A 24,577-nucleotide genomic window follows, 5' to 3' on the forward strand; every position below is an offset into this window, starting at 1 on the left:
TTTTTTTGCTCTAGTGCACAAGCTGCTGGTCACCACCTTCTGCATGGCAGTTTTGTGGCATGATTCCCAACCCCCCAACAAAGGGTAGCAGCCTTTTTATAAGTCGTAAGTTTAACATGTGTATTAACACTAAAATATTTTTATGTATGAATACATTTTATATGGTTATTGTTTTGATTTGAGAATTTCTGTAATAATATCCTAAATGTTATTTTTCTTCTTCTTATTATTAAGCAAAAATAGTTTAATCAGTGAGCTCCGGTACTTTATACATTAAAAAATTATGTATACGACTGCCATAGGTGTCTTTGATTAAATTCTTTTATTAAAACTTCGCTTTCAGTGAAGTGAAAAACTTTGCATTCTGTGTGTATGTGTGTAATATATCATAACATGTATTATACGAATGAAGTGAAGTAAAGTGAAAGTCGCTCAGTTGTGTCTGACTCTTTGCGACCCCATGCACTGTATGTATAATTGCGGTTGTATTCTACTATTGTGTATTCATATAGATCTATTAAGTCAAAATATGTGTGCTGTTCGTGAAAGTTTGGCACCATGATGCCTTTGTATTATATACCCGTGTGATCTTGGAGTTTAGTCCTGCAGCGGGGCTGATGGCCAGTGTGTATGATTACAGGGGAAAGCATTGCACAGTTTCGTCTCTGGTTAGTTGCTGCCGACATTGTTGTCTCACTGTGTGTGGCTTGGCCTCGGAACCCACAGTGTCTGCTCCCAGACTGCTCCTTCTCTGGTTGCAAGTCAGGGTAGTACTTACTGGCAGTGAGTAACGGGGATGGTTGCTTTATGCTGTGCTCCGGCGTGCCCTTATTAGTATTTCTTGGTTCTCCCATCAGCAGGTCTCTGATTTCTTCATCACAAAATCATCTTGTGCAGAGTCATGATCCTCCTGCCTTTATAAATCAGCCAAGCTTTGGAAAGGGAAATGATTGTTCATCAAAACTCTAAGCACCAGGATAAAATGTTCTTGTTTAGATGAATCAGGGGTCAATTTAGTTTTCTAATGAGCTTTAGAATTACTTTTCTTGTCTGCCTTTAGGGGCTATTTTAATTCTTGCGCTTCTTCTTTTTAATGTTTCTAGAAGTCACATTTTCATTCTTTGCCAATAATAAAATGATCTTTAAGCACGTGGATAAGAGGAAATGAGAAAGAGAATCTGGGTCATCTCAGTGATCATGGTTTTAATATTTTGCAGATGGATAGATAGAAAGGCCATAGATATAACAAATTCATGTTATTTTATTGGAGTGGACAGTTATTAAGTCTAGATTAAATTATAGTCAAAATATAGTTTGTTTGAACTTAATGAACACATTAAATACATCCACTCAATAAGTTTTAAAATTGACAACCTGTATTGGGAGCTGGGTATACTATGGTGATCAAAGTAGACTTTTCTTGCCCTAATGGGCTTACACAAATCAAAATGTAATCAAATTCAGATAGATATAGGGTGCAAAAGAAAACTGGATACTTTGAAAGATTGGGGAAGTTAGAAGTCTGCTCTGAAGAAAAGATGTTTAATATTAGACCTGAAATACCCATATGGGTTCAGCAGGTTGAAAATGGGCTCTCAGTAGACATAGCAGCATGATCAAATAACCTGGGGTAAGAAAGGGCTGGGTACATCTGAGAAACACAGAGGCCACTGATTGGAGCTGCAGAGAGGAGGAGAAGGCATGCAAGATAAGACTCTGTATAGGTAAGGGTCAGAAGGTCCAGAGCTTTGTAAACCATGTTAACTTGATTGTTCCAAAGTTCATTCTTAAGCTGGCTACATTTATAAAGTGTATTGGAAAGGAACAAGAATAGAAATTAAGAGATGGTGCCAGATTATTGGTTTTAGATTAGTGGATTCCAAGCAGGAGATGACAGTAGCCTGAACTGGAGATGGCTGGGAGATGAAGAATTGTGGCTAGAGTTAAAGTATATTTAGGAATTGGGACCAACCAAATTTGGTGATAGATTGTGGTATAAGATAGATTGTGGAATGCCAGGGATTGGTTTCAGGGTCCTGGCATAAAAAAGCAAATGGATGAAGCTGTCAGGCTCTGAGTTAAGAAAGACTGGACAGAATTGATTTCAGAGAAGACCAGCAGTTCAGTTTCAGATGTGTTCAATTTGAAATGAGTCTGTGCAGGTGTCAGATCGATGGCTGGATACCTGCTGTGTTATTTATCTCTTGCTGCATAACAAATTACTCTGAAACTTAGCATCAAATCTATATTAGTTACCCATTGCTGTCTAACAAATCATCCCAGCCTTTAGCAGTTTGAAACAACAAATATTTATTATCTCATACCGTTTCTTTGGTCAGGAATTTGGGAGTGGCTTTGCTTGGTGGTTGTGGCCCAGCATCTCTCATGAGGTTGCAGGCAGTGTGTTGGCCAGGGTTGCAGGCCTGACTGAGGCTGGAAGGTCTGATCCTGGAATGATTTATGCTCATGGCTTTTGGCTCACCATCAGTCCAAACTGGGCCATATGGTTATCCTTAGTTTCAGGGGGAGATGAGTGTTATAAATGACTAACTTGCTTCAAGGGAAAAAAAAAAAAGTGAAATTAGACATGAAAGCAAGGACGGGAAAAGGATGACTGAGTAGGAAGCCTGCAGTATCTCCCACCCTGGGTTTGAACCAGTGTTTCCCTCTGAAGTAAGATGACTAGAGGTGTGGTCATAGTGAAAAACAAGTCTGATTCTAGAATTCATAATACCTGCCTTTATATTCAAGGGACTATGTTAAAAATATGGCTTTCAAAAGTTGAAATTGAAACCAAGAAAAATTTCATTTGTCTTGTTGGGGAATATATGCATTGAGACATACTAAATATCTCTTCTTTGAAAGTCAGGTTTTTGATTTGAAAATAGAAATGAAAATGGTTATTGATGTGCTCCCCACCCCCCCCCCCCCCATTTTTCTTTGTGATGCAATACTCAGCATAAAATTTACCATCATGATCACTTCTAAGTGAACAGTTCAGTGGTATTAAGTACATTTACATTGTGTAACTATGACCACCATCCACCTCTATAACTCTTTTTATCTTGGAAAATGGAAACTCTGTACCTATTAAACAATGACTCCCAATTCCTGACTCTCCCCTAGTCTCTGGAAACCACCATTCTACTTTCTGTTTTTATAAATCTGACTACTGTATGCACCTCATATAAATGGAATCACACAGTATTTTTCTTCTTGAGACTTTGTTTTAAAAATGTCCTCAAGGTTTATCCATGCCATACAGTGCAGAATTTCTCCTTTTTGAAGGGCGAGTAATATTTCATTGTCTGTATATGTCATGTTTTGTTTATCCATTTCATCCATGGGTGGAAACTTGGGTTGCTTCCATTTTTTTAACTATTGTGAATAATACTGCTATGAATATGGGTGTGCAGATGTTTCTTCAAGGTTCTGTTTTCAATTCTTTTGGGCATATTATTGTGTGTGCTTTAAACTCAGGTTCAGTCAGGTTTGCTAGTTTACTGTTGTCCTGAGGGAAGTGCTAATCCTTTGAAGAAAGATTATCTGTCCAAATCTTTTTTGTTTGATTCACTCTCTTGCTAATTCCAAAAGAACTTTGTCATCATGAATTCTGTTTTCCAATAGAATGTCTAGGATGATGGAAGAGAGGTAGCAATTGCAGTGTTCTCAGAAGACTCTGTCATTGGGCTTCTGCAAGGTCAAAGGACCCTAGTTGTTAGGGTGTCATTAGGAAGGAAATACGGGAGAAAGCAGAAAACATTGTCCTTTCTTTGCAAAGCTGTTTTGACTGTGCACAGGGACTATTGGTCTCCTACTTTAGAAATGATTTTAGAGTGAGAGAGATCTAGTAAGGAAGCACAAGTCTTGGAGCAAATGCTTTTGGTGTTTTTATAAAACTGACTAAAATGATTAAGACTTTTCAGTCCAAAATGATGGAAGAGGAGAGAAGATATAATTCTAATTACTAGCTATAAAATAATTTATTTCAGAAAAGCAAGCATGATTTTCTTCTAATCATCAACTAAATTGATTAAATTAATCTTCAAGTTAAATTGATCTAGACTTATTGATGCTTTATTAGTCAGTCAGTCGTGTCTGACTCTTTGCAACCCCATGGACTGTAGTCTGCCAGGCTCCTCTCTGTATGGGATTTTCCAAGTAAGAATACTGGAGTGGGTTACCATTCCCTTCTCCAGGGGATCTTCCCAACCCAGGGATCGAACCCCGGCCTCCTACATTGCAGGCAGATTCTTTACTATCTGAGCCACCAGGGAAGCCCACTTTGATGCTTTAATGCGGTACATTTAAAACAAAGAGAAGGAAGAGCTATGATATACAGAAATAATTGCCAAGTTTGCAATTCCAGACTGAATTTTTAGAAACAGCAAAAAAATCAGACCCACATTATAACTATTAAATAAAGACAGTGCTAATTTGAAGCAGGATCCTAATTTTCAACAGTGATTTTAGAGGATAAATGATCATAGACGATAACTTTAGTGTGCTGGGGAGTGGTTTCTTATCTTGTTCATACTCTAGATATTATCTTTTAGCTCCTTTGTCTAACCCTACCTGAACAAGCTTTTCAATAAAAATTGTTAATAACTCCTGTGAACTTAACTAGTTATGTAAACTGAAAATGAGGAAATATGCATTTTTCAACATAAGGCTATATTTAATTTGTTTTGTTTATTAACTTTCAATTTATATACCTTTAAGCAAAGAGTGCTGTGTTTCACGGGCTGATTTCCTAACTCTGAGGTTCATGGGAAAAATCTTTACCCCTGAGTTTTTAAGGGGAAACATAGTGTTCCTTTCTGGCATTTTCTTCCTGCTTATTATAAATATTTATCTTGGGTAAAGGATTGTATTTTAATGGACTTGCCATTTTGAAAATTTAGTAAAATGATTTCCTTTTTTAAAAATTATCTTACATCTTGATTTTAACTTGTGGCTCGATGTTAAAACATTCTAAAATAGAGAAAAAAAGTTCAAAAAGCTACTTCTGATATACTGGATTTTTTTTTTTTTTAATTTAAAAATTGCATTTGCACTACATGGTATTTCATCAGAGTACATGAACAAAGGACAAATACTTCTTTTTCTCCCAGGTATATGTTCTTTTTCTCAAAGTGAGTATAATATTAGGCTTTTTATAAAGTCTAGGTAGCTTGTGTGAACTGTGGATCTCTCTTCTCTTTAGTTGCTAAGTTGTGTCTGACTCTTTTGACCCCATGGACTGTAGCCTGACAGGCTCCTCTGTCCATGGGATTCTCCAGGCAAGAATGCTGGAGTGGGTTGCTGTTTCCTGCTCCAGGGGATCTTCCCGACCCAGGAACTGAACCTAGGTCTCCTGCATTGCAGGCAGATCCTTTACCAACTGAGCTATAAGGGAAGCCCTGAACTATGGTTAACATTCTGTTTTGCCTTAATCTTACATTTTATCTTCTCATCTTCCTAACTGATCAGTACACTGATCATTTTGCTTAGATATACTTGAATTTATTGCAAATGGTGTATTTTAAATGATGGAACTTCCTCTTCAACAGTGTTTCCACAGTGAATAGACTAGAAGGTGGGGAGAGATGGACCAACTTAGGCACCTTTATTTTACATCTGTCTGATAATCTCTTCAGACTGGAGTGGAAAACTCACTGGACAGGCAGATACAAGTAAAAGCAATTTAACCTGGAGAATTTCATTTTTAGAAATATGTGCCCTTAACTACATCTAATTTAGAAAGTGTGGTTTCTGATACATTTCTCTCATTCATCCTCTGGGGTTTGGCTCCCTGAGGGAACCCTTCTCGGGTACTGAGTGTTGGCATCTACCATCTCTCCCTCCCCACTAGATCCTTCCTGTCTGCGTGTAATTACAAACACACGGAAGTCTCTTTATTCTCACCATCCCCGTCCAAAGCAGACCGACAGGCAGGCAGGCCTCCTCCCAGCCTGGTTTATTTTTATAGCTGCTAAATTCTCTAACCTTTCTACTTGTGCACATTGAAATGGAGAAAAACATACCTTTTGCAGGGTCAGTGTTTTAAAGAAAATTATGTGTATTATGTGTAAAATATTATGTATTTCAGAAATTAAAAATATAGTAGACTATAAGAGTCTCTCAGGCTCTTCTGAGAAATAAACAGTGCTAATGTTTTGGCTCTTGCCTTTTGGGTTATATTATATAAATGACTCCTTGTGTGTACTCTTCGGCCTGCGCTTTTATTCCTTAATATAGTGTGAAAAATCTTCCCATGGTCTTAATATATTCTTCTTTAGTATCACTTTTGATGTTTGCATTTATGTATGAAAATATACTTCTAAATAATGCCCAAGGGTGAACATTTAGAATAACTTTAATGTTTTTTGCAATTATGAAGAATGTTTTGAAAAACATCCTTTTAAAGATATCTAAATACTTGTGTGTCTAATGATTTCGTAAGATGAATTCTCAGAATTTCTGGGTCAATGGTTATGTAATTTAAAAATATTTTAATATAGATATTGTCATATTGCACCAGGAAACTTGTAATAATTTGCGGGTCTGCCAGCCCAGCTTCCCTGTTCCCTCATAGCATCGTATGCCGGCTGGTCTTAGGGGTTAAGTTCACTTATCTTTTTTTCAGGCCTCATTTTCCCCAGCAGTTCCGATAACTTTCTTTCGAACTGTGGGATATGTCTTCTGAAAACTTGAGCTTCTGAGATGGTCTCCTCTATGTGAAGACTCTCTCCCGTTTGCCCTAATCCTGCTTGGTATCTTCACCCAAATATCCTGCTAACCTCTAACTCATTAGGTGAAGAGAATTTCCTTTCCTAATCCATTTCTCTTCTGGTGCTTTTTTTCTCTAATATAGAGACACTACTGACCTTCTGGGCTTCCCATGTGGCGCTACTGGTAAAGAACCCGCATGCCAATGCAGGAGACATGAGACGTGGGTTTGATCCCTGGGTTAGGAAGGTCCCTTGGAGGAGGGCATGTCAACCCACTCCAGTATTCTTTCCTGGAGAACCCCATGGACAGAGGAGACTGGGGCATTGCAACTCCGGTCCATAATCATCCAGCCAGAGAAAGGGCTCGCATTTTTGTCTGCCTGTCCTGTTCTTTTCATGCCTCTAAGACTTTGTTTGCTTCAGCTAGTGTCTTCCACGAATGCCCTCCCCCCCCACCCCCCACCATTTATATATGCTTTTAACATGTCAATTCAAGGCCTAATTCAAATGTAACTTTTTCCTTGAATTCTTCCCTGATCTCCTCCTCACCTCCATCAAGAAGAAACATTTTCCTCTGAATTTATAAATATATTTGTACCTAATATATGGGCATCCCTGGTGGCTCAGATGGTAAAGAATCTGCTTGCAATGTGGGACATCTGGGTTCCATCCCTGGGTCCGGAAGATCCCCTGGAGAAGGGAATGGTAACCGACTCCAATATTCTTGCCTGGGAAATCCCGTGGACAGAGGAGCCTGTTGGGCTATGGTCACAAAGAGTTGGACATGACTGAGCAACTAACACACACACCCCTAATATATTAGTTATAATTGTCCATCTGTTACTTATGTACTTGCCTCACGCCCGTCTCCCAGTTCTTCTTGACACACCTCCCCTTGATAGCTTCTTAAAAGCAGCACTTGGATCTTTTTTGGGACCAGTAGAATTTGTCTGGTGATCAGTAAGTGTCACCATCTGTTTCTTTGTACAATGTTTTCCTCAAAATAGATGAACAATTAATTTCCATTGAAAAAGAAGAAAATATTAAAACTAAATGATGAATGTAAGAACAACTTAGAAATATTTCCTATCCTTACTGTCTATTTCTTGGACTAAAAGTCTTACAAAATGAACAAGACCAATTTGGTCATGCCCAACTGAAAATTTCTGCTTTATTTTTGCTCAATAATACTAGCTCCAAGTGCTTAAAAGTAGGGTGTGAAGGGTAACCATTGTCCCACCATCAGGGTTAAAATGAAGGCAACTTTTGGGCCATACCTGGCGTGAACATTGGCATTCATTAAACAATCATTATTAGCAAGCAGGCTCAAAAAAAGTTCATTCAGCCTGTTTCATGAGCTTGGTGCCCTCTCCTTTTGAAGGACATGAGGTTTTAGTTGCAAGAGATGCGGCAATATTCTAGACCTGTGCAATGCAGTGTGAAGGCTGTTGTGACTGGTGCAAGCTGAAACATGCTAAAGGTGTGAGATACACACTGAATTTCAAAGACAGTAAGAAAAAAGAATGTTAAGATATCAATAGTTTTAAAAATATTGAATATATGTTGCAATGATACTATTTTGGATATATTGGGTTAAATAACAATACTGAAATTATTTTTACCTCTTTTTTTTTTTTTTAATGTGGCTACTAGAAAATTTAAAATTATGTGTCTTTCTGTTGGACAGTGCTGGTTTAGAGAAACAATTTAGGTACACTTATAGACAGCGCTGGATAACTAGGACCCTCCCAGCTCATGGCTGAGGGCAGGGCCTCCTAGACTTGTTAGATTTCAGTTGCTTAATTGATGTTCGGACACGTCTGTAAAATATTTCGGCCCATTCACATTCATTGAATAACACTAAAGTCACTAGTGGGAGATTGTTTCCAACCTTCTAATTATGCCAGTTCTCAAGCCACAGAAAAAGCACATTTCTCACATTCATTAAATTAATTAGCAAAGGCTCTGGTGTTAATGGAAACAAAGATAATTGATGCCTTTGTAGCAGCCACCTCTGGAGTTTAGCCTTTTAATTAAATTACAGCTCATCATCTCTGGAGTGTTATCTTGGGTTGGGACAACTGTGAGCAAGCCCCTGGAGGGGTTTGCCCACTGGAATGTGTGTGTCCCCTTGTGGCCAACTTTTCCAAGTTGTTTAAGCCACCTGAGGAGGCATCTCAGGTACCTGCTTTCTGCTTTCCTGTCTTTCCTTCTAGGATTCTCCTCCTGAAGTTTTCAAGAGGAGGGCATACTTCTTACCCTCCATCTATCTTACTGGGCTGCATTATTGTGATGCTCCAAACACAGGGCAGTTTAAGAATGCAAAGCAAAGAACACTTCCTTAAGAATTATTAAAATAGTCAGTGACTTATTGTACCTGGGGCCAGGCGTTGTGCCTCTTTCTGTCCTCCCATCCATCCATCCATCCATCCATCCATCCGGCCGTCCATCCATTCATCCATCCGCTCACCTTAGAATCAGAGTTCTGAATTGAGTTGTTGCCCTGGAGTACATGTGAAAGTAGTTTTAATTTTCTAAAATTCTTTGAAATTTTATTTATTTATCTGACCACACCGCGAGGCTTGCCGGATCTTAGTTCCCCAACCAGAGATTGAATCCAGGCCCTGGTAGTGAAAACCCTGAATCCTAATTACTGGACCACAAGGGAATTCCCTGAAAGTGGTTTTTATTTTATTTCATTTTAATTTTTTAAAATTGTAGGTTCTTTATTATGGAATATTTAAAATCCAAATGTGTCTTTAAATAGAAAAACAAAGTCAGACTTTCCATGTCAGAAATTATGTCTGATTTAGCTGATTAGTTTTACAATGGGAGTTAGTTTTGCCAATTAGGGAATAGAGGAGTCATTTTCTATAATTGAATGATCTAGGTTTGCACCTTGTTAACAGTGTGCTAGGACTTAATGTCTGTTTCAGTATTTAAATTGACTATAAATATTAGTTGTCAACTTAAAAATGTGCCTGGGGATTCTTTAAGAGAATTTTCATGGAAACTTACTGCATGGATTTTCTACATCTTGAGATGTATTTTTAGGAAATAGTTTTTTGAGGGTTCATAGACAGGGTAGGAGGTGAAGGGAACGATAGGATGAGATGGTTGGATGGCATCACTGACTTAATGGACATGAGTTTGGGTAGACTTCGGGAGTTGGTGATGGACAGGGAGGCCTGGTATGTTGCGGTTCATGGGGCCGCAAAGAGTCGGACACGATTGAGCGACTGAACTGAACTGAAGACAGTTTTTAGAACACAACAGATCTTTATTTAGCTGGAATAAAGTGAAGAATCAAAGTTAACAGAAAAAATTTTAATTAGTCTAACTTTTGTCAATCATTAAGAAAAAATTAGTTTTCTATAGACTTTTCATGACAGTGACTCATCATCTTTATGACTCATTTAGTTCCTCCTAAATAACCTCTCCTTATTCTGTGATATTTCCAGTGATTTTAATAAAACTCTCTTACTCTTCAGGACAGAAGTCCAAAGTGAAGTGTTTTGTATGTAAAGTTTACAGTTTCTTTCTCCTTGTTCTTCTGCATTAGCAACACATATAATATGTTTATATCTAAGATGTAAAGAGTTTTTCCAAAGGATACTTCCACAATAACGGTTTCAGCCAATGCCAGGTGCCTTTAGGACTTACACTCTTCAGTTAAGATTAGCAGCTATAAAGAATGAAAGTAGGAAAACATTTCCTCCTGTATTCTTGTACATTCATTTAAAAAGCATGAGGAACTCATCAAGGAGAAATACACTCTAGAATTAGAAGATGGACAGGAATTAATGGTTATATCAAATTCTGAAAATAATTCTTCGAGGAATAAATGAATTGTTCTGCAATCTTGTGTGGATTAAGTGCAAAAGAGCTGTCTCTGAATCCTAGCCACTTTGTAGTAGCATGCTTTTGAACTTGGGCTAGTTTAGAGTCTTCAGGAAATTTCAAAATTTAGGAGATTTTGCTTGGTAATTTTTGAGTTTCTTAAATGACTTTTTATGGTCAGCATCACTAAGTCATTAGAGAAATGCAAATACAGAGCATTACATACCACTTCACACTTACTATGATGGCTATAATAATAATAATTTTAAAAAAGAAAGTGTTAGTGAGGATGTGGAGAATTTGAAACCCATATACATCGCTAGTAGCGTTAGTTGCTCAGTCATGCCCGACTCTTTGCGACCTCGTGGACTGCAGCCCACCAGGCTCCTCTGTCTATGAATTTTCCAGGCAAGGATACTGGAGTGGGTTGCCATTTCCTTCTCTGGGGGATATTCCCAACCCAAGAAGATCATTAGGTATTATTATTATTCTTAGGTACATTCTATTAGGTACTTTATTAAGTAACCTGAAGATGACCTGGAGTATATGGGAAGATGAATGTCGGTTATATGCAAATAGAACACCATGCTATGTAAGGGACTTCAGCCTCTTTGCTAGTGGGAGTATAAAATAATGCACCTGCTATGGAGAACATTTTAGTAGTTCCTCAAAAATCTAAAGATAGAATTACCATATGACCCAGCAATTCCACTCCTAGGTGTATATCCAGGGGAACTGAAAGCAGGGATTGGAACAGACGCTAGTATACAGTTTTCATTGTAGCATTATTTATAATCGCTGAAAGATAGAAACAACCCAAGTGTCTATCAACAGATGAATGGGTAAAAAAATGTGGCATATACATACAATGACTACTATATACTATGACTAGCCACAAAAAAGAAATGAGGTTCTGAAACACACTACAACATGAATGAATCTTGAAAACATTATGCTAAGTGAAATAAGTCAGACACCAAGGGACAGATGTTGTGTGAATTCACGTCTGTGAAATATTAAGATGGGTTAAATGCATAGAATTAGAAAGTGGGTTAGAGGTTACCAGGGCCTGGGAAATAGGGGAATGGCAGAAGTGTTGCTAAATGGTTACAGAATTTCTGTTTTGGTGGATGAAAAATTTTGTAAGTAATGAGAATGGCTGCACAACATTGTAAATGAAATTGATGTTAGCAAATTGAGTACTTTAATAAATTAAAGTAGCAGATTTTATGTTATATATATTCTACACAGTTTTAAACATTGACATTTTAATATACCAAAACTCATTAAATTGCATGCTTGAAATGGCTGGCTTGTATGGTATGTGAATTATATCTGCAGAAAGATATTTTTTAAAAAAGGCAATCTCAAAAAAAAAAAAAAAAAAAAGCAATCTCTATGGAGATTCCTTAAAAAACTAGGACTAAAGCTACCCAGTGACCCAACAGTCCCACTACTGGACATATATCCTGAGAAAACCATAACTGAAAAAGACACAGGTTCCCCAGTGTTCACCTCAGCACTATTTTCAATAGCTAGGACATGAAAGCAACCTAGATGTCTGCCAACAGATGGATCAGTAGAGAAGCTGTGGTACATAGGTAAAATGGAATATTACTCAGCCATGAAAAGGGACACATTTGAGTCAGTTCTCATGAGGTGGATGAACCTAGAGCCTATTATACAGAGTGAAGTAAGTCAGAAAGACAAATATATATTAACTCATTTATGAGGAATCTAGAAAGATGGTACTGATGAATGTATCTGCAGGGCGGCATGAAAACAAAGACATAGGGAGCAGACTTGTGGACCAGCGGGGCAAAGGGAGAAACCACATGATATTCTACAGCAATTATCCGACGTTTGTGTTCATGCTATATACATATAGATAGACCTATGGAAATACAGAATTATGTTTTATGGTTGTAGTGTTGGATTATTATTATTATTTTTTACAGAAACATTATAGATTAAGATTTAAATTGAGATTTGTTTCTAGGTTCTGCTAAAAGAATTTTTGATGTGCCTTTGAGCTGGTGAAGTGAGAAAAAAATTTAAGCTAGTTTCCTGGAAGATTTATCAGGCGGTTTTGTTGATGTTTCTTGCTTCACTTCTCTTACCCATCACAAAAATAAAATTCCAGGCTGGGCAGCGGCCCTTGGATCTGTGTGAGCTTGTCAAAAGCATTTTAAGAAGAGCAAAATATTTAGAGGAAGAATTTGGAAAATCAGCCTTAAGGGATTTAACACATTTTTCTTCTCCTAATTCAGTCCCGTGTTTGTCCCCCTAATGGAGAAAGGTCATTAATGGGTAAGATTTACTAAGCCAAGAAAGGCTTTCAAAAGTTAGATGTTTTTTCTAAAATTCAAATATAAAGAAAACACTTGTTTGGAAACCTGAAAGAATAAATTTAGCATGTAAATTATACTCACTTAATACACATATAAATAATCCAGTTATCTGTAAATTTGTATTGTCTGCTTACACATTTTTATTTTGGAAACATTAAAATAACTACTTGTAATGGAGAGCTGAACAAATTTGAGATTTGAAATTTGGTATAAATTTCTATATATATGATCAAAATGGCTGATCGTAATAGCGTGATTTAGGATTTTAGTTGTCATGCTACCAACTTTGCCAGCAAATTTCTGTCGCCCTGAAGCACTGACTTGGGCCAAGGTTGTTAGCTTAATTTTTTGTGGTGTGGAGGGCAGTTCTATACTAGTAAGTAAGTGTTCCAAATTTGTTACATTAAAAAAAATCTCATAATTGAAAAGCTGCAGGCTAATTCCTATTCCTTTAGGAATTAATAATCTGATAGAAAACAAGAGGTTTGTGTGTTAGTGTGTGTGTGTGTGTGTGTATGAAAAGGGAAATGTGAAATCAAGGCTTATTGAGATGTAAATCCCTCTTTTCCCCTTTAACTGTATCAGGAAAATGAATAAAGAAGAGTGTTTATAAAGTTTGGAGTATTTTTAAAAAGTTTGAATGCAAGACATTTTATCTTTTACAAGGCACTACTTTATTTCTGATGGCTCACGGGTGAAGAACCTGCCTGCCAATGCAGGAGACGTGGGTTTGATCCCTGGGTGGAAAGATACCCTGGAGAAGGAAATGGTAGCCCATTCCAGTACTCTTGCCTGGGAACAGAGGAACCTGGCGGGCTGTAATCCATGGAGTCGTAAAAGAATTGGACATGACTTCACAACTAAACTACAATAACTTCATTTCATATTATTTACTTAATTAGGCACATGTTCAGACTTTTATTTGAACCAAAGATAAAGACTATTATAGAAACATTAACTTCTAATTTTTACAAACATCTCTGTATGATGGGAACCTATTTTAAATAGTTGATCTCATTCTATATGTGATACAATTGAAGGTTCTTAGTTATCATTTGGGGGCTCCTCAGGTGGCACTAATGATAAAGAACCTGCCTGCCAATGGAGGAGACTCAGGAGATGAGGGTTTGATCCCTGGGTTGGGAATATCCCCTGGAGGAGGGCATGGCAACCCATTTCAGTACTCTTGCCTGGAGAATCACATGGACAAAGGAGCCTGGTGAGCTATAGTCCATGGGGTTGCAAAGACTCAGACATGACTGAAATGACTTAGTACTGCACAATCATCATTTGGTAAGGTGATAGGTACTCATTTCTTTGTTTACATTATCTCTGGAGAGGAACCCATATAGTATTTATTAGCTATTTTAACATGTTTTTTTGAAAGTAAGAAGGTTAAATGCTCAGCAAAGAGGTTAAAAAATGTAGAAATGTAGAAAAATAAAACAGAAATAAAATGTGAAATAAAACTTGCTTCTCAGAATTTCCCAAATTCCCAATAATTTGGTAAAAATTATTAGATTCAATGAATTTTATGGAACTGAGAAAATGTAATAGTTATGACCGTTATATGTATTTTTGTTCATAGCAGAATAATTGGATTTGCCCAGTACTCTGAACACTGATATTTAAGATTAAATTCATATTAGTGGGCTGGTATAGCACTGTGCGGGCTGATGTGTCTTCCTCTTGCCTTACATACTGTGTATAATCTCAGCTCTGTCTCTCTTCAATGTGATGGTCAAGGCTGGGACATTCAGAGTGTGTCAGCAAGTCCTCTTGGTTAATAAATGGCTCATATGTGGCATTGATCAGATGGTAGAAAGCCTGAAATTGAGGCTGATGCTGACTGTGTTGTCCTTTGTGAAAGGCTAAGTCTTAGCTCAGTTGACAACACGAAGTTTCTTAGAGAGAAGTTTTTTCATCCATTGCCCTCTTTGTGTCTCAGAGTCAGTCTCCAGTTACCTTTATGGATCTGTAGAAGGGCACTCTTTTCTGAAACTGTTGCTATATTTATTCCAGGAGTGACCTTTTAATTACAAGCTCTCTTTCCAGAGCAGAATAAGGCCCAAAGATACCAGTAACTTGGTGAAGTCGTGGTTAAACTTGTAATTATGCTGTTAGAGACGAGTGAGGAGGTCTGTGTTGAAGGCAGTTCTTTGAAATTGATGCATTGAGGGCAGAGCGCACTTGAGCCTTCTCTGTTACTATTTTACTGTTCTCAGGTGGGAAGCAGCCTGGCAGAGTGGACAGTAATGGAACAAGGTGTGTGTGTGTGTTCAGATAGTACCACAAAGTTTCTGCATTGTTCCAAATATTCCTTACATGGACAGTAGTGGAACAAGGTGTGTGTGTGTGTGTGTGTGTGTGTGTGTGTGTGTGTGTGTGTGTGTGTTCAGATAGTACCACAAAGTTTCTGCATTGTTCCAAATATTCCTTACATGGACAGTAGTGGAACAAGGTGTGTGTGTTCAGATAGTACCACAAAGTTTCTGCATTGTTCCAAATATTCCTTACATGGACAGTAGTGGAACAAGGTGTGTGTGTTCAGATAGTACCACAAAGTTTCTGCATTGTTCCAAATATTCCTTACATGGACAGTAGTGGAACAAGGTGTGTGTGTTTGGGGGGGGGGGTCAGATAGTACCACAAGCTTTCTGCATTATTCCAAATACTCCTTACACAGCTTTTAGAACAACTCACAGATGGTTAACATGCTCCTTTGTAGGATTTATGCCAACAATGACTGTTGCTCATTTTAACATAAAATTGAGGAACAATTGAAGAGGGTATGATTAGAAGTAACAGAAAGGGTAGGTAACATGGATATTTTTGTCTTGTTCACACGTATGCTATAATAATAATTATAACTAGAATAACAGCAAAGAGCTCAATGCCAGTTCTTTGCCAAGTATTTCCACTTGTATGCACCAGCCCTCACAGGGCCTTGCATTGTTAACTCCCATTTTACATGACTTCCTTATACCTAACTAGATCACTTTGCCCATCTTCAAGAAGTTCAGGATGCTTTAGATTTTTTAAGGTCAATTTTTTTTTTTTGTTTGACCTGAAAAATGAATTTGTAATTCAAGCCAAAGTTAGTCATTAAAACAAAACAAAACAAAACAAAAAACTGCTGTGATTTCTCTGCCTGTAAATTGTGTAGATTCCTTTTTATTTTTTTAGGGAGGTTGTTTATTTTTAATTGGAGGATAGTTGCTTTGCAGTATTGTGTTGGTTTCTGCCGTATATCAGCGTCAATCAGCCATAGGTATATGTGCGTCCCCTCCCTCTTAAATCTCCTTCCCATCTCCCATCCCCTCCCACCCCTCTGGGTTGTCACAGAGCGTAGGATTTAAGCTCCCTGTGTAAGTTTCCACTGGCTGTCTGTTTTTCATATGGTAATGTATATGTTTTAATGCCACTCTCTCAATTCTTCCCACCCTGTGTCCACAAGTGTGTTCTCTACGTCTGCATCTCCATTGCTGCCCTGCAGATAGGTTCATCAGTACCATTTTTCTAGATTCCTTATATATGTGTTGATATATGATATTTGTCTTTCTCTTTCTGACTTACTCCACTCCGTCTAGTAGGCTCTAAGTTCATCCACCTCATTGGCACTAACTCAGTTGCGTTCCTTTTTATGGCTGAGTAATATTCCACTGTATATATATGTACCACAACTTGTTTATCCATTCATCCGTCTAGAGAGTAAACGAAAAATAAATGTATCTGTATACTCTGAAGATTTCTGTTAGGTCACATTTCCTGGGGAAAATGGACGTCTAGCTTGCTTCCTTGTCGTAGCTGTTGTAAATAGTGCTGCAATGAACACTGAGGTACAGGTGTCTTTTTCAGTTATGGTTTCCTCAGGCTGTGTGCCCAGTGGTGGGTGTAGATTGCTTTCAAAGATAAGATCATGGGATGGGGAATGCGTGTAACTCTATGGCTGATTCATATCAATGTATGACAAAACCCACTGAAATGTTGTGAAGTAATTAGCCTCCAACTAATCAAAAATAAAAAAATAAAAAAATAAATAAATTTCACACACACAAAAAAACAAAGATAAGATCATTAAAACTTTGTCATGTCGGTCTTAATACAGGAAAACGGGTTACAGAATTAGCTCTAAACTTCATAGTAGTTTTTGTTCTATAGGAATTGTATGAAAAGGGGGAATCATGAATTTCTTAGTTTTTTTTAAAAGAGAACTTCCATTTTTTGTCTTGAACACGCTATAACATTTTTGTCATGCTGAAACTGTATTTAAACAAAATGCAACAGAAAGTCTGTGTGTATATGTATATAATGCTTTGAAAGCAAGGTCTTGATTCTTTTCTCATGAACGTGGGTTTAATGGTTGGTGGCAACATGCTGAGATGTGGGGTGAGAAAGCCAGCTTCTCTGGAAAGGTGCCTGGGCCTCCCTCTGCTATGGGTGTTTGTCAGCAGACTCCATACATACTGAACTCGTCCGTCATCCCTTCTTCATTAACTGTGGATCATTGTGCCTCAGGAACTCTACTAAGAGACAATGTAAAACTCTCCAGGATGGAGATAATCTTATTTAGCACCTAAGTAAAATTATAAACTCTAATATTTTCCCTTCTCTCTACTTTTCCCTCCCACAGATGAACACAATGATGTGCAGAAGAAAACCTTTACCAAATGGATAAATGCTCGATTTTCAAAGGTAATGGAGACTTTCAAAAACTTTGATGATTCAGATGCCTCATTCTGGTTGATAGAGTTTGGTTGGAGGTGCAGTGAATTTTCCCCAGGAAATGTGACCTAACAGAAATCTTCAGAGTATACAGATACATTTATTTTTCGTTTACTCTCTATAATAAGTTTAAATGGAAATTCTGGTGTAAAAAAGTCATGGTATAAACATTCATGGTGTAAAAAGCTCTGTATTTTTATCTAACATTCTCTAGGGGCCTCCCGGGTGGCTTAGCAGTAAAGAATCCGCCTTCTAGTGCAGGAGATGCAAGAGACACGGGTTCAATCCCTGGGTCGGGAAGATACCCTGGAGAAGAAAATGGCAACCCACTCCAGCATTCTTGCCTGGAGAATCCCATGGACGGAGGAGGCTGGTGGGCTACAGTCCATGGGGTTGCAAAAGAGTCGGACAGAACTCAGTGACTAAAAAAATAACAACAGCATTCTCTAGATACAAAGCTGCTAGCTTGCTGCTTCGGATTTTGTGACTTCTTGGTGCATTTAGGAAATAATATCTCATTGGGAAATTTTTGTGCTTACTTAGCTAAAAATATGATGATTTAATTTTTGCCTGGTTAAAATCAATTTGCTATCATTCAGGTAGTCTTTTCTACCTGTGCAGTGTTTGGGGATTGTCATACTGATGGGTCTGGCTAATAATGTTTACTGCCCTGTGGTTCTTTTCTTGTGAACTTCCTGATTTATTTCCCCCAAATCTGTTCTTTGTCAGCATTTCTAACCCTTGGATCATAATCAAGTTTTGATTAATATTTTTTTAGGAGCAAGAATGCTGAAGAGAGAAATTGATATTACTCTTTTTAAACTAGTTCTAATATAATTATTCATTGGTCATTGGAGTTGGAATTTTGTCTTCTAAATCTGAGATGGGAGAAGAATTGTTAGATTTTTCGATTCTAGGACTATGCAAAAAACTGAAGGTTTCTCAGAGAAATGCTGTTTTGGGGTTTTTAATTTTAAAATTTCTTATTTTTCCATTTGAGAATGTTGCAAAGGTCAGGAAAATAAACATTGGCATTTCTTTGAAGCAAAATCAGAATGTTTTAAGATTACTTTGAGTTGCAGTGCAGTTTAAAAGTTGTTCAACTTCCCACTATTTACAGTTGATTATTTGATTGCAGTGTATTTTTAGGTTTTCCAAGTTTTTGTTGAGGGATATTTTATCTTGCTTCTGAGAATGTAAGGAATGTGCAAACTGCCTGACTTTGATAGAGGGTCAAGGAAGAGAATTACTCCATAATTGATGGTTTTGTGTGTAGGATTACTCTGAAGCAGACATAGGTGTTTTTTGGTAAAATTTCATTTGTTTTGTTCAAGAGGTACAGTTAACGTCTGAGTGCTTTGGGTTCAACATTATTCAAAACTTTTGAAGTAATCGTCTTCGAGGACCAGATTCTGGGCCAGATTCTGGTTTTAGGAATGAAGAGAGTCTATACAGGACGTATTTGATCCCAAGGGTCTCATGAGTGCTCAGTTGTGTGAGATTCTCTATTTTGACTATTACTGAGGTTAATATGGCCCTTTTCTAGACAGAGCAAGTTAAGCAGACCTTGTTTTTAGCAGCTTGAGTCATTGTGGAAGAATCACCTTAGAGCTGATTTTGAAGACTGATTTGAAAACTTTGTAGTGTAAATAGGTTTGCATTTAGGTAACATTTGAAACTAGGTGAATTACCTTTGTTCCTGTTTGTGAGACTAGAGAGACGTAGATAGTACGGTAGGATGCAAAAAGAGGAAAAGTAGAATAGAGGTGACAGTTGAGCAAAATAACTGAAAATGTTTAACCTCATCATCATTGCCACGAATCTGACCCAGACAAGACATTCCCTTAACGGCACATGATAGATCATTGAACTGGGTGGGGCATCACGCGGCAGATTCACCTCCTTTCCAGGTCCATAGCCATGGCTGATACATGCGAGGTTACACCCTTGAACCCATGCTGCCCAAGTACTGCTTCACTGTGAGCTTTAAAAATATCCTCACTTCTGTTATTGTCCTGGGACTTCTTCACTGGATGGTTCTCAGTATTTACTGATCATGTGGGTCATATACCCCTCTGAATTCTTTCAAGAAGTAACTCAGTATTTATAATGGGTCATTGATCTTTGGGCATCACTGGTGGCTTAGACGGTAAAGAATCCTCCTGCAATGCTGGAGACCTGGGTTTGATCCCTGAGTTGGGACGATCCCCTGGAGGAGGCCATGACAACCCATTCCAGTATTCTTGCCTGGAGAATCCCATGGACAGAGGAACCTGGTGGGCTACAGTCCATGGGGTCTCAAAGAGTTGGATACAACTGAGCGACTAAACATGGCACAGCATTGATGCCTTTAAAAAGATCTGAGCACAAAGTCCAGTAGTTCTAGAATAGTTTATTTAGTGAACTTGATAATTAAATGTATACATTTATAATGTATATATTATTTTGTAATATTAAATGAAGGCTTTAAGTCCCATGTAAATTCTTTGCCCCAGGAAGCTTGTAATTATTAGCAAGACAATGAAATGATTAAGTAACATTATCAGTTATAGTAAAAGGTCCAGTTATGTAGACTGACATGGAAGCTAAAAGCTTGTTATCGTTTTCAAGAACAATTTTTGTTAAGACCACTATTAGGTTTTTTTTTTTTTCAAGAACAGTTTTTTTTTTTTTTATTATAGCTACTATTAAAAGATTGTTTGGAGAAAAATATCAAAGTAGAGCTACCCCTGGAAACATTTCCTTTCTGATTACTTCTGGTAAGAAATCAAAGTCTAGAAGGAAATCTGGAGGAGCCTAGAACACAGTTATCAAAGGATTTATGATTATTTGGATATAAAGAGGAGAGCTCATAACTGTCACACTAAATTTCAAGCACACTGTTTCCTTTCTTCTGGTTGTTTTAATTCTGTAAGTCGGGCTGCTTCCACGCTGATGATCAGAAAAGGGAATAAAAGTTCTGAACTGGAAGATTTCCACAGATTCTTGCTGAGTTGGGATCAGGTTGTAATTGGGTATGGTGTCACTAGGTAATCCAGAGGTTAGCAAGGGAAAAAAAAGTACTATTGAAGGGAGCGGATTTTATTTCATTTCTTTTTTATCCATGTCCTTTGGTATATTGTGGTGGACTCTAAAATGTAATTATTGATCAAGTCTACTTTTTCTGTGCAATGTGAGTCTCTCTACAGAGCAGTAGTGTCCTTGTGTTGAGAAATCCAAGTAGACCCTTATGGCATCTTCTGCCATTTAGGAATTTGTTTTAAATTCCTTCCCTGGACATCTCCTTCTTGAGCATCCCCCACTCCAACTAAAGTCTCAAATGCCAAATCTTGTTGATTCTAGTACCATGTACATTCAGCATTGTCCATTTTTCTCCATCTTTCTTGACACTTGACACCCCCTTTTGCCAAGTCATTTTTAACTGAGTTAAGAATAATTAAAAGCCTTCATGATGGGCAGAAAATCTGTGGGAATCCTGTCAGCTCAGTCATATGCTGTATCTGCCTTCCATCATCTTTGAGCTACTATACAGCTCAGTGAGTTGTAGAAAACGGATAGTAATGGAAATGATTCTTATCCATAAAAATGCAGAGTGGCTGGAATGCAATTGAGTATTTCCCCTTGGGTGGACTAGGTTTTGCATCTGTTGTCAATTTATTTCAACTTTCCTTTATTGCATTTAACATGTGGTTTTAAAAACTTTTCTTTGAACCAGTTGTAATACCTTACTGATTTCCTGATTGCTTAATGAGTTAAAGCCTTTAATGTCCTGTGATAATACATTTGTTTGAGAGTCATGACTTTACTATTTGGGAAATTTATCCCTGAATATGTGGGCCATTATCATAATCTACCACTAGGTCTTCCTTTTCATGGTTCACCTTATCCATCTCCTCCCTTCCATTTTCTACAGAATAGCTGCAGTGTGTGTATCTTAAAGTGTAAGCCTAAATACCTCTTTCTCTTCAGTAAAATCTTTCAATGGCTGTTTATTTGTTTTTATTTGGCTTTTAAGAGCCTAAGAAGTTGCCCCTCCCATCTACTCTAATTTCACTTTACTCTAGCTCGTTATACTCTGGCCACTGCAATGGACCTTCTCAAGGCTTTAGCACATTCTCCTTCCTCCATCTTTTTTTAGGCAACTCCTACTCCTTTTTCTTGTCCGAGCGTAAATGTCATTTTCCCAAGGACACTTTTTCTGAGCTCCGAGATTTGGGCAGATATGCTCTGTATACTAAAGTGTTAACCTTTGAAGCACTTACCATAATTGTCTTTTCACTAATTGCATCTCAAAATACTTGTCTTCCCTTTTGTAGACAGTGGTATGTTCCATGGGTGCAGGGATTGTCTATTTTATTAACTGGCACAACCTCTAGAATTTAGTAAGCATTCAGTGAGTGTCTGTAGGCTTAATAAATAAATGAACGGCAGTGACAGAAACATACATTTAAATGCCTAACAGTATATATGTCCAAAAACCAGGTGAAAGTGGTTGTCTTGGAAATAGATGGAGTAGAATCTGGAATTGAGTGCAGAATAGCATAAATTGCTTCATTTCATGGAAACAAACATTAGGGCTTTTGCTGCATTTATCCACAAAAACAAATCCAGCCATGCAAAGTTTCAGCATTTACCTGGTGTCTTGGAGATGTGCTGGAAAGATTGTTAGATCATCATTTGGATTTAATACGTATGGTTCTCTTATTTATGGGAGAGGCTTCTTCAAATAGGATTCACCTACTGAATTCACAGTGATGAAAAATGAACTTTAAAACTTAAAATCTGCTCAGTTCATTCCTCTATAGGGGATTTGGTAAAGAGTTTGAGAATACTGTGTAATACTTTCATAGCTAAGACATAATTTACTATACATATATATTCTTTTTGCTGCAAGTCCTTGTTAGTATGTCACAGAATACATGCCACTTTGGAGTCTGGTTATCCTGAGAAGTCACACAGTGTAGAATAATTTAGGATTGTTGGGTTTGAGAAGTTATGGAAAGCATAGGAAAAAAATGATTATCTAGAGGAGTTGAGAATTTGGAAATTAAACACTTATTCCTGGGTATGCTGCTCATTTATTTATGACCTCGGGCAAATTATTAGCCAGTTTTTTTTTTTTTTTTGGCCAGGTCACTTGGTTTTTACTCCTTTAGCTATAAAACACACTGGCGCATAATTACTTGCCTCATATTGCTAAGAAATATTGAGGCATTATTGTGAAACTTTATAGGAGATTATAATTACCCAGGAACGCTAAATTAAAACTCTATCAGGGACCCTTCCAATTTGTGGTACCCCTGATCTGTGCTTTACATATATTTTAAAGCAGAAATGGAAAAAGGCATTGGCTCATTAAGCCCACTTTATTCCACGGTCTGGTGGGTGAAGTTTGAGTGTTTTGTTCACTCTGATTTTAAGAGGCTCGTTTATTAGCGGATTTTTCTCCCAAGGGAGGCAGCGAAGGCCTCACTCTTTCAGTGTTGGGAAATTTGTTCTGACTTTAAGCCTGCATTTTCTGTGGCTGACTTTCAGAGCTGCTCATCTGTCAGAGCAGAGATGTACAAATTGCAGAAGCTCTTTTATCAGTTTGGTGAGGCAGTTCTCAAAAGAAGTTTAAAGAATAAAGGTTAGGTAGAAAATAGGCCCACTTAAAAATGCTGAACTTCAGTTTGGGCAGATTTCTGCTTTTCCTTTTTCGAAGACAAAGGTGAGCCAAGTTTTCATTTCGTTACTATTCCAAACTTGAACTTCAAATGTATAGAACACCAGAAAGGAAATCTGTGAAGCATTTTTAAACCATTTCAATGTGAAGAGCTTTTCCTGTATGTTCCATTTGGAGACAGTGGGCCATTGCTCTCAGTGTCCTATTGTTTGCAACTCTGTTCACACTGGATGTGGAGGGTCACAAAAATAGGAGTGGGAAAGGATGTGTAGGAGAGTGCAACAAAAGCTGCCTGTATGTGTTTCGTCCTCTTCTTAGCGTCGTGAGGGAGACTGGACAGGAGTCCTTGTTTGACCATAAATAACATCTGTAGTAGAGATATGAGTTGGAGTTACACACTGAGGTTACTGTTGACTTATTTTCATGAATATGTGTATGGTGACTCAACTAATTATTTTAGGGGGCTGTAAACATTCACGTGGTTCCTTAAGTTTCAACTTATGTCTATCCACCAGTACCTATAAAGCAGACAGTACAGTGCATTTCATATTCCTAAACAGCTTCCTGACATGTTTTAGTTATATTATGTAAATGTTTGGTTTTTGTTGTTGTTGTTTTCATTCAGTTTGATTGGTTTGGTTCCAAACATACTTGCAAACATGACCTTCACTTAGTTACTGTGGTTAAGTTAAAATGTATATATTAAACATTATTTAACATGCTGTGTTTGTACATATTGAGGATTCAATAAATAAGTTTGATTGAGCCTATTAGTATTGATACTTTTGAATTGTGGTGCTGGAGAAGGCTCTTGAGAGTCCCTTGGGCGGCAAGGAGATCAAACCAGCCAATTCTAAAGGAAACCAACCCTGAATATTCATTGGAAGGACAATTGCTGAAGCTGAAGCTCCAGTACTTTGGCCACCCAATGTGAAGAACTGACTCACAGGAAAAGATCCTAATGCTGGAAAAGACTGAAGGCAAAAGAAGTGGGCAGCAGAGGATGAGATGGTTAAATAAAGCATTACTGACTCAATAGACATGAATTTGAGCAAACTTTGGGAGATAGTGGATGACTGGATGACAGAGGAGCCTGGTGTGCTGCGGTCCATGGCACTGCAAAGAGTTGGATATGAGTTAGCGACTGAACTTTAGTATTTGTAATCGTTAAACAAGTTTGGACATTTGGTAGTATATGCTAAGCCTTTGTCACTGATAATCAATTTTGGGATTGATTTGCTGATAGGAAATGGCTTTTCAGCCTTCACCTAGAGAGGGGAGAG

The 24,577-nt window shown here is 37.7% G+C and overlaps 1 protein-coding gene across 8 annotated transcripts in view; it reads left to right on the top strand.

Annotated features, from left to right (window-relative positions):
- The window catches only part of UTRN (utrophin), a 545,759-nt gene that overhangs the window by 88,565 nt on the left and 432,617 nt on the right, over positions 1-24,577 (top strand). For all 8 annotated transcript variants that reach the window (XR_009690701.1, XM_061130409.1, XM_061130407.1 and 5 more), the window contains one exon: positions 17,538-17,599. Coding sequence is in view for 7 of the 8 variants with exons in the window: in XM_061130409.1 (XP_060986392.1) it covers positions 17,538-17,599 (62 nt within the window). In the remaining variant the exon portion in view is untranslated. The remainder of the gene's footprint in view (positions 1-17,537; positions 17,600-24,577) is intronic.

The sequence above is a fragment of the Dama dama genome, chromosome 26 (genome assembly GCF_033118175.1).
Source record: "Dama dama isolate Ldn47 chromosome 26, ASM3311817v1, whole genome shotgun sequence".
Classification (NCBI taxonomy): Eukaryota; Metazoa; Chordata; class Mammalia; order Artiodactyla; family Cervidae; genus Dama; species Dama dama.